The 11434-nt window shown below is 30.7% G+C and overlaps 1 protein-coding gene across 1 annotated transcript; it reads left to right on the plus strand.

Moving 5' to 3' along the window:
- The first annotated feature begins 6204 nt into the window (after window positions 1-6204).
- Window positions 6205-11067, plus strand: LOC113364304 (solute carrier family 35 member F6-like). The gene is made up of 4 exons (XM_026606792.1): window positions 6205-6342; window positions 6423-6576; window positions 10706-10816; window positions 10877-11067. Exons 1-4 carry the CDS (start codon window positions 6205-6207, stop codon window positions 11065-11067), a joined length of 594 nt encoding a protein of 197 aa, XP_026462577.1.
- Window positions 11068-11434: the final 367 nt, after the last annotated feature.

Here is an 11434-nt window from a genome sequence, read left to right on the forward strand (position 1 = left end):
CGGCACTCATACACACAGACATATTTATATATGTATATATATATATATGCGTGTGTTAGTATATTGCAAATCTATCACAGGTTGATCCAACTTCGCAGAAATCGAAGACATAATAATGGACCTCATCCCATTCTTAGCCCCGCCGGACATTCCTTTCAAATTGTTTAGTCGAATAAAGAAATAAAATCAAAAAATCAAAAATGAAATGAAAAATAAATTTGCCACTCCAGTGGAATTGATAGCCCATGAATCATTTTGAACTGGAGATTTGGATTTGGATACATAACACTACTCGATAAATATAATATAAATAAATATAATTTTTTTGCAAAATTGGATTGGTCTCGCTTATTTAGTATTGAGCTACCTAGAACATTTCATTTTTCTATCGAATACTATTTTCATATATAATAATAATAGATTTAACTCCAATAGAGTTAAAATCCACCTCGATTCAGAGAAAAATAGTGCAAAAGATTTCCCATTGCCAAATGGATATTTTCAATGAAAATTTAAAATCAAAAACACATTTTTCATCTATATTTACAACTGAAAATTGACATTGTCATTGAACGATATCAGATTGTCCTAAGCAAGACACTGTCTTCCTTATGAAACATCTTCTTTATATATATTGTAGATTATCTCCCATGTTCATACATTTAATCGGCGTGAAAATTTGGTATTTTGATCGGTATAGATTTTCCGCTCCGAATTTTTTTAGGTTCAATACTTATTTCTTAATAAAAAACACATAAAACCCTAAATTTTCACTCTCTTACCACAAATCTCCTTTCGTAAGAACTATTAACTTCCCGTAGGGTAATTTATAGTAATGGGCCGAAAATCGAAATTGAAAATTTTTGCATATCTTCACGTTTCAAAGGTATCTGAACATTTTCGTATACCTCAGAAAAAATGGATATGAGTGTGTTTTGTGTGTCCGCATTTTTTCGTTCACGTTTTCGGGCGCACGGATCAACCGATTTGAATGGTTTAAAAAACATTCGATTTCTATCGACAGGGAGATGTGCTGATTAGTTTTTAGTAGAGGCAGGTCCAGCCGTTACGGAGATAAAGAGCAAAAAGTGCAGAAAATATAAATCGAATTTTTGAGAGAACGGAGTGTCGGATTTGAATGATATAAAAAACATTCAATTTGTAATGATTGGGAGAAGTGTTTATTAGTTTTTGGTAAAAACAGGTTCCGCCATTTCGAAGATACAGAGCTAAATTTGCAAAAAATGGCAGTTTTTGAGAGAATAAGCATCCGATTTGAATGATTCAAAAAACTTTCTGCTTGTTTTAACAAAATAATTGATTTTGGAAAAAAAAATGATTCAATTTTTTTTTTGTATATCGAAAATAATTCAGATTTCATTTTTAATTCTGACCAAAATTCTAATATACTTTGAACAAATAATTTCAACTTTGCGATCCAGTTTATATAATTCTTATATATATTCGACAATATTACAATATCAATAATAATCTATTTGAAAACATTCAGTATTCCTCGAACATTTCGTTACGGTACGGGAAGTTCCAGCAATTTGCCTTAAGGCACGATGCCATACACAAGAAATAGTTTTTCTATTTTTTTCAGGGCTGTTAGGGTCATTTGGGGTCAATATTATCACCTCGTTTCGGATAGACGTTGAGTTCTGGGCCACCCTGTATATACATATATATATGTATATATATATATATATATATATATATAAAAACTATTTATGTGTATAATATGTACAAACATGTGCCCGTAGCCAATGACCTACATCTCGCTCCGTGACTTGTGTACATATTTACGGAACTTGAAACAGTACGATTTATATAAATAGATACACTTATACACTTGCACAAATACAAATATATACATTACAATTTATCATCACCATTCGACGTTTCGATAACAAGTTTATCGGCATCATCATGCTTCAAATCGGCCGACAAAAATAACTTATAACTCACTCATTTAATAATATATTTATTAAAATACAACTTCTTTAGGCGCGACTAGGGTGTAAATCCATATAAATGCAACGGAAGTGCGTTACGGCAGATAAGATAAGATAAGAGTCGAGTGCCAATCGATAAATATAACATACTAAAATTACAACATTCTAAAACAAATACAAAAATTACAATAAATTTCTAAACTTTACTCCTTCAGCGTGTCACTTAAAATCACATATGAATATAAATTCTAGTGTACTTTTTTCATAAAATTTAAATATCTCAAATATTTGTTAGAAAACTCGTCGATTTTAGTATTTGTTAGGATAGAAGACATATTAGAGTATAACATACTAAAATTACAACGTTCTAAAATATACAGAATTATTTAAAAAAATTCTCTACACTTCACTCTTTCAGCACGCAACACATATATAGTTTCTAGAGGGTACTTTTATTATGAAATGTTGAGTATCTCGAATATTTGTTAGATTACATATCAGTTTTAGTATTTGTTAGGATAGTAGATATAATAGAGTATAACATACTAAAATTACAACATTCTAAAACAAATACAAAAATTACAATACATTTCTAAACTTTACTCCTTCAGCGTGTCACTTGAAATCACATACGTATATAAATTTTAGAGTGTACTTTTTTCATAAAATTTAAATATCTCAAATATTTATTAGAAAACTCGCCGATTTTAGTATTTGTTAGGATAGTAGACATAATAGAGTATGACATACTAAAATTACAACATTATAAAATATCTACAACTATTTTAAAAAAAATTCTAATCTTTACTCTTTCAGCACGGAACACATATATATTTTCTAGACTCTAGAATCTAGAGGGTACTTTTATTATGAAATGTTGAATATCTCGAATATTTGTTAGATTACATATCAGTTTTAGTATTTGTTAAGATAGTAGACATAATAGAGTATAACATACTAAGATTACAACATTCTAAAACAAATACAAAAATTACAACAAATTTCTAAACTTTACTCCTTCAGCGTGTCACTTGAAATCACATACGTATATAAATTTTAGAGTGTACTTTTTTCATAAAATTTAAATATCTCAAATATTTATTAGAAAACTCGCCGATTTTAGTATTTGTTAGGATAGTAGACATAATAGAGTATGACATACTAAAATTACAACATTATAAAATATCTACAACTATTTTAAAAAAAATTCTAATCTTTACTCTATCAGCACAAAACACATCTATAATTTCTAGAGGGCACTTTTATCATTTCAAATTTGAAACATCTCAAATATTTGTTTGAAAACTCATCGATTTTAATTTCTGTATCTGTAGTAGACATATTGAAATATGCTATACTATGATTACAGCATTTTAAAAAGTCATTCGCTCTCGATGATATCATTTCTATACGGGTCGATTGTGATTGGTCGTCGTGTATGTCAATAGAGATCTGTCGTTGTATGTCGAAAAAAAAGAATGAATAAGAAGAATATTTTACACTGTTTCTTGAAAATAATAAAACAAATTGAACATTTGGGCCGTGTACTAAACGTAAGTTTATTGATTAGAAATTATTTGTATATTATTCGTAGTTTCTATAAATCTTTGGAAAGTAGTTTTTAGCAAAAAGTAAAAAAAATACAATCAGTCATTGAATGTATGTTAATTTTAATTACATAAAGTTCTTCAAACACAATTATTACATGATGAGTGAAGTTGCGAAAACAATATTTGTTTAACAAAATCCACTGTGTGAACAAATATTATAGAATTTATTAATCAGCAATTACTTCATTTCTCTAATGAAGGTTCATTTCTAATTGCTAATTACAATGACAAACCGATTATGTCATATTTGAAGTATGACTTTAATTCCATTATTGTTTTTAAATATTATACACATTTTTAATGCCATTATAAATATATAATTTATAATTTATCATTATATAAATGTGTATATTGTTCGACACTAATAAATGTGTGCATCACGAGTGTTACCATATTACTAATGAACATTATTCAAAATTGTTATTTGACGTATTTATTTTTACTTAAATGTCATCTTGTACAGTAGCAAATAAGTTTTACTTCAAACGCGTGTGAACCTTACGCGCACTCTTTTTTTTTTCTAGTCGATCAAGTCTATCATAAGACAAAATGTTACTAACACCAAGTTATATTAAAATTTTGCACATACTAATACTATTTACCTAATAATATTATTTTAATTAATATTTTGCCTTCATCAAACGTCAAATGGAACATGTCAAATATTTGGTTAATGTCAAAGTTTTAGTGAAATTTGTCAAAATTTTAAGTTCGCGCTAATTTTTCCATTAAATTGTAATAAAAATGTAATGATTTTTTGTGAATTAGCACAAATTAATTGTTAATTATGGCCTGGAGCAAGTTCCATATCATTTTGATATTGGTTATGGTCGTCACGGGGACTTGCAATACGCTGTTTGCAAAGTGAGAGAATAATATAAACTAGTTGGTATTGGTATTTTGCCTTGAGGCAAGTTACATGAACTTCTCGATATGTGTAAATAATCGACTTAATCAATAAAAATTAAATTAATTCATGAGTGTTTAAAAGTATTCCGAGTGGATTTATCACACGTAATTGAAAACGAACGAACACGTTAACTCGGAGTATTTTCTAAAAGCAAATTTTCAAAAAATCAACAACTTTTATATTTGAACCAGTTTCCGTAGGACTTTAATGGCTTAGTATGTTTATTAAGACCAAGTAGTCTATCGTTATACCAAGTAAATCATCTAATTTTAATTTTAACAAACGTCAAAAAAACTATTCATTTTCTCAAAATTTTGATGATTTTTTAAAATTAAACTACTTGTCGTAAGGCCGTAATATTTTAGTAAGCTCTATAAGACCATGATATATCGCCAAAAAAAGTTCCATAAAAATCGGCTTAAATTTTGTTTCAACAGTTAATTACAAGAAAACGGCTCGGTAGATTTTCACCTAAAACTAATCAGTATCATTCCCAACTAATATCTTTCGAACAGTTTTTGATTTTTTAAAATCGATTCGGTAGTATGAGCTTAAATGTGGACGAAAAGTTTAACACTTTTTCGCAAATTACAAAGAAACGGCTCGGCCGATCGTCGCACAAAACTGAGATACGATAGTCCTTATTGAGATACATCGAATGGCTTTTAAAATTTCTAAAATCGGTTCAGGCGTTCTCGAGAAAACGTCGATCAAAGGTCTAATTTTGATAAATGCCAAAAAAACAACACTAATTTTTGCAAACTTTGAAAAATTTTTAAAGTTAAACAAGTTGTTGTAGGGCCGTAATATTTTAGTATGATCTATAAGACTATGGTATCTACCGTCAAAATAAAAATCATAAAAATCGTCGATTTTTTTTTTAAAAACTTTATTACAAGAAAACGGCCTGGCCGACCTTTACCAAAAACTAATCAGCACGATTCCCAACCAATATCTTTCGAACAGTTTTCGAATTTTCAAATTCGATTCAGTATTGCGGGCTAAAACGTGGACGATTTTTTTTTTCACTTTTCTGCTTTTTATAAAGAAACGTCTTAGCCGATCGTCGCACAAAACTGACAAACGATAGTCCTCGTCGAGATACTTCGAATGGCTTTTAAATTTTTGATATCGGTTCGGCCGTTTTTGAGAAAACATCGATTTACGGCAAAAAATCTGTTCATACACACACACATACTTTTTGCAAATGTTAGTCTCATTCGATTCAGAATGTCTTGAAACGGTGTGTACTTTACGTTACGTAGTTATAGAATTTATTAAAACTCTCCTTCGATAATTCAGGTTGTTGGGTTATAATTTAACCCTTGTAGCTGTAGACTGTATTAAACACTGATTTGTTTGTATATTATGTATTTGTTGCAGTTCTAATTAAAATCACTGATTTGTTACTAAGTTATAATGAAAGAAGATATATTCATTTTTATTGGTTATTTACGTGTTGTTAAGCGGACTTTACTTTTAGAAGTGAACCACTAGTTCAATTAAAACACTCCGCTACCCCCTCTACCAGGGGTAGCAATCATTCCGTGTAAAGCTTAATGCCCTGAGGTTTGTCACCTTCATGGCCAATATAATAAAACGAAAAAACATCCAAACACGATGAGATACATAAAATTAGCGTATCGAATTTTTTGATGAAAACATAAACTTCTCCTTCGGGAAGTTAATAAAAAATTTACATTTGTCCTTTCCCAGATGGTTAGACATGGAAGAGGCTCCTGGAATGGACGGCACATCGAGATCCTTCGACCATTCCTTCACCGTGACCCTTGACATGTTCATGGGAATGGCTTACTGTCTCATCATCTACCACGTTTCATACAAAATAGTCAGCAAAAAAGGGGTAAAAAGTAGATCTAACTAGGCTACAAACTTGGGACATACAAATTTATCTTTTACCAACTTGTCCTGTTTTTGTTCAAGGAAGACGCCATCGACAAGAACACCTTATTGAGAGGCAACCGCGACTACAAATGCTGGGTGTTACTCTTTCCGGCAATGTGCGACATGTGTGCATCGACAATCGATTTTGTGGCCATCACCATGACTTATCCTTCCAGCTACCAGATGATCAGAGGTAAAGGATTAAACATAAAATAGTTTTGTCATGGCAACGCTCTCTTATGCTTGTTTATTGGCAGTAAAAATTGTGAAGACGTCTATCTAATTTTTTGCGAGGTATAAAATAAAATATAATTTTATTACACTTAAAATAATATCAAACAATATGATATCATCGCCTATTGATATCATTTTCTTGAGAAAATCCAAAATTTTTACATCATTTTACAAATGTAAGTGTTTCATAAATATCAATGAATGATATTTAAAAAAAGTCTTTTCATACTTATATAAATTAATTGAAACAAAAATATATATAATGAATGATATTCTTTTTATTGTTTGCTAATATTTTTAAATCACATCCAAAACTAGTAGTGTATGGCACCGTGCCTTAAGGCAAATTGCTGGAACTACCCGTACCGCAATGAAATGTTCGAGAAATTTTAAACGTTTTCAAATATATTATTACAAATACTGTAACTTTCATTAACTTTGCTATCTTGTTTGTTATATGTGAGCAAATCAAATGTAAATCATAAATCAATTTATCTTCAGAACATTAACAATCGTCATTTCATTTCGAATTCAATTTCAAAAAAAAAATAGTTACCTCTAAATTTACAAAAAGTATAGTCACAGTCTAAACACATTTGCAAATAATTCTGTGCGACATTTTCACTTATACTGTGCTTAGCTTGGCGGCATTTTCACATTTTTCAATAGTTTTTCCACAAAATTGGAAAAGCGCTCCAGTACGTAACAGTCTAAACGCACTCGGGTAAACATTTGTACCAGAGTGGCGCTTAGACTGTGCTTAGGCCTGGGTCATTTTTTTCAATTTTTAATCAAAATTACAATAATATTTCATGGAAAATAGAAAAAGATGTAATAATTTTTTATCCTCAAAAGCAATTATTTTGTTGAAACAAGCAGAAAGTTTTTTTAGATCATTCAAATCGGACGCTTAGTTCACTCAAAAACTGCCACTTTTTGCACATTTAGCTCTGTATCTCCGAAACCGCTGGGCCTACCGTTGCTAAAAACTAATAACCACTTTTCTCCGTCATTACGAACTGAATATTTTTTGGATCATACAAATCGGATGATCCGTTCTCTCAAAAACTCGATTTGTATTTTCTGCACTCTTTGCTCCGTATCTCCGTAACGGCTGGACCTGCCTTTGCCAAAAACTAATCAGCACATCTCCCCTATCAATAGGAATCGAATGTTTTTTAAACCATTCAAATCGGTTGCTCCGTGCGCCCGAAAACGTGACTGGAAATTTGTATCCGCACATACATACACACACACACACATCCATTTTTTCTGAGGTATGCCAAAATGTTCAGAATCCTTCAAAACGTCGAGAAATGTAAAAATTTTCAATTTCGATTTTCGGCCCATTAAAATAACTTACCCTACGGGAAGTTAATAACTGCATTTGGTTTTTCGTTAAATATATAATTTCATACGAGCCTATTGTATGTAAAATGTAACATAGAAGTTAATATATAATTGTTCACTCGCAAGTTTTTTTGTATCTATCTACTCCTATCTCTGAGTGATAAAATAATTAATATGTACTCATTTTAGAACAATTATAATGTTAATATGTCAATATAACAACCGCGGCAAATAAAAATATGACTAGTAATTTTTTCATCGATAATATCGGTATTAATACCAAGATCCCGGTATTAAAAATTTCAAATATCGAATACCGGTATTCAGATTTTAGTACGGTATTGGAAACCTTACAGTTGTGCTTGTTTATTGGCAGTAAAAATTGTGAAAATGCCTATCTATTTCGTAATTTGCCTTACGATCAGGCGTATTTTACATATAAACAAAGCAAGGAAGAATGTCACGATAACAGAATCTTCGATGATGCATGTTTCCTTGCTTGTTTATATGTAAAATACGCCTGATCGCACAGCAAATAGATGGACATTTTCACAATTCTCACTACCAAGAACAAGCATAAGAGATCCTTGCCATGACAAAGCTATTTTATGAGCTCTGTTACGGCAGAATTGCCCCATAAAATCGCAATAAATTCCAACAGATCTGTAATCCTTTGTTTTCTAGGTTCTTCAATAATCTTCGTTGCTGGTCTGAGTATGATCTTCCTAAAACAGGTGATCAGTATTCGGGAATGGATCGGAGTAACTTTGACGATCACAGGACTCGTTTTGATTGGAGTCACCGATTTCTTTTTTCACCAAAGACAGTGACATTTATTATGATGCTTTTCAAGTTGTCATAGGTAATTTACTTAGTATAACGATAGAGTACTTGGTCTTAATGAACATACTGAACCATTAAAGTCCTACGGAAACTGGTTTAAATATGAAAATTGTTAATTTTTCAAAATCAGTGCAGTAAACGCAGAGAAAAAAAGGGTATAACCTCTGAATTTTTTTACTGTGCTCTAATGTGCATGAAGTTTCGGAATTAAGTTCATCTTACCCTCAGTGAAAACAATTTAGTCTCCCCTTAATGAATAAGTGGACATTGAGCCATTTTATCGCTAGAAAACGTTTTTAATATTAAATGATACAATTAAAAAGTATTTTTTAATACATTCACCTTGCAATAAAATAATTTTCAACCTCGCAAAAACCCTAAAACCCTTCAAACAACCTCTAAATTGAAAATAAAAAACACTTGAAAATAAATTTCAGTATGATACAATAAGAATTACGTATAAGGCGAATAATATTTTATGTTTTTTTGTCTTGTTTATCACATTTTTAACTCTTTTTAGACCCTTGAAAAACAACCTCTTATTGAAAAATTGTTTGAAAAAAATATTTTGAAATTGAAAGAAAATTAAGAAATTCAAAATTATATAAATGTTACTTCAATTTCTCGAAAATAATTACCATATATACTCTTAAACCTATCCTTGAATAAAAGCAGTTAATAAATAATCATAATAATAATTCGACAAAAATACGATCAGTTTTCGAATCATAACTCCTTTAATTTCAACTCCACCACAATTTGTAATATACCATTTGAAAGGTAAATAAAAGGACTACAACTTTTTTCATAATAATTTTTTTCGTAACTCCTCTCATTTTGAAACGGCGAAGGGTCAAAGGACTCGAGAGAACTTCTGATTGCGCGGCCGCGCACTCTTTAAACAATCATAACTCTGACAATTTTAAAAATTGAAATATTGAAAAATAATAGAAAGCAATAATAAACCAAAAAGATTTTTTTGGTTTTTATCTATATGTTTTTATACGTATCTTTTATTCTTTTTGAGATATAATGAAAGTAAGTTCGATTTAAAAAAAAAAATCGGAAAGAAATATTTTTATAAAATCGTGAGTTTTTTTAAAATAGTTTGTACTAAAGTAGTGAATCTGCTAGAATCCATCATGATGTCTATAGTGAAGTGAATTCTAGGTGGAATGTGAATAACTTTAATTTTGGTGGAAATGGCGCACATTAAACCATATGATTTAAATGCAAAAAAACATCGTATATGCTTCTTATTTGCATGATAGCTCACACATTTTACACGCAAAAAACTTGTAACAGCACTTATTTTAAAGCTTATATTGAGCACTATATAAAACCCAAATTCACTGAAATGCATAAAATGTAAAACCTCGCCGCTAGATAGCTTTAAATACAACGATTCAATATTGAACTAAATAAAAAACGACTTTGCTCTTTCAAATCTTGCTTAATATTTTTCCTAGAACACTTTATGTAATACCGATTTATTAAGATTTTTATTGACATTATTTTGTTCATTACATGATTTTCGTTAAAATGTATATTTTAGGAGATTTTTGCAAAAAAACGAAGAAAAACGCCAAAAATATATGAATTTTTAGTAGCCAGTAACTTGAAAAGTATTTGATTTTTTGAAAAACTTTAGAAGATATTGTTTTCTTATAATTAGTTCCTCTGTCGATATCTGACGTTACTTTGGAAGAATGAAATTACACAACTGAGAAGGGGTGTCAAATTTGGTCTAATTCCAAAGATGAACCTAATTCCAAAATTTCATGCAAATTGGAGCACAGTACAAAAATTCAGATCCAAAACGCTCCATTGACTGGAGTAAATCTATAATCGGAAATTTACTGATTAGTATTTTACTTTTTCATTTTATTCCTTAGGTGATTTTTTGCTCCTGCTGTCCGAATTTATTGCAGCAATCCAGTTCGTGTACGAAGAGAAGAAACTGGTTAAACTGGACATTGCTCCAATGGCTGCAGCAGGATGGGAAGGTAAATAAATATTTTAATCAATCTCTGCATAAATATTTGACCAAAATCCTTTTCCTCCAGGTGTCTTCGGTTTGGTGGTATGCGGTCTTCTTCACATACCACTTTATTTTATACCGATGCCAATGGGTCTGTGCAACAATTCAAACTGCTCCATGGAAAACTTTCCTGATGCAGTTTTGAAACTGATACGGAACTGGAAGATTTCGATTGCGTTTTTCGGTAAAGGAAAACAAGAAACAAAATCTTCATAACGTTTATTAACTTCCCGAAGGCTAGTTATAGTAAAGCGCCGACAATCAAAAGTGAAAATTTTTGCGTTTCTCCGACGTTTTGAAGGTTTCTGAACATTTTTAAAGGGCATACCTTAGAAACTAAATGGATGTGTGTGTGTATGTATAGATATAATTTTTGTCCACGTCTTCGGGCGCACGGATCAACCGATTTAAATGATTCATTTACCATTCGATTCTTATTAATAGGGAGATGTGCTGATTAGTTTTTGGCAAAGGCGGGTCCAGCCGTTACGGAGATACGGAGCAAAGAGTGCAGAAAATGCCAGTTTTTGAGTGAACTAAGCGTCCGATTTGAATGATCTAACTATTGGTGTATGACATCGTG

The sequence above is a fragment of the Ctenocephalides felis genome, unplaced genomic scaffold (assembly GCF_003426905.1).
Source record: "Ctenocephalides felis isolate EL2017-DRISC unplaced genomic scaffold, ASM342690v1 CF-g0.4_SCAFFOLD_00845, whole genome shotgun sequence".
Lineage (NCBI taxonomy): Eukaryota > Metazoa > Arthropoda > Insecta > Siphonaptera > Pulicidae > Ctenocephalides > Ctenocephalides felis.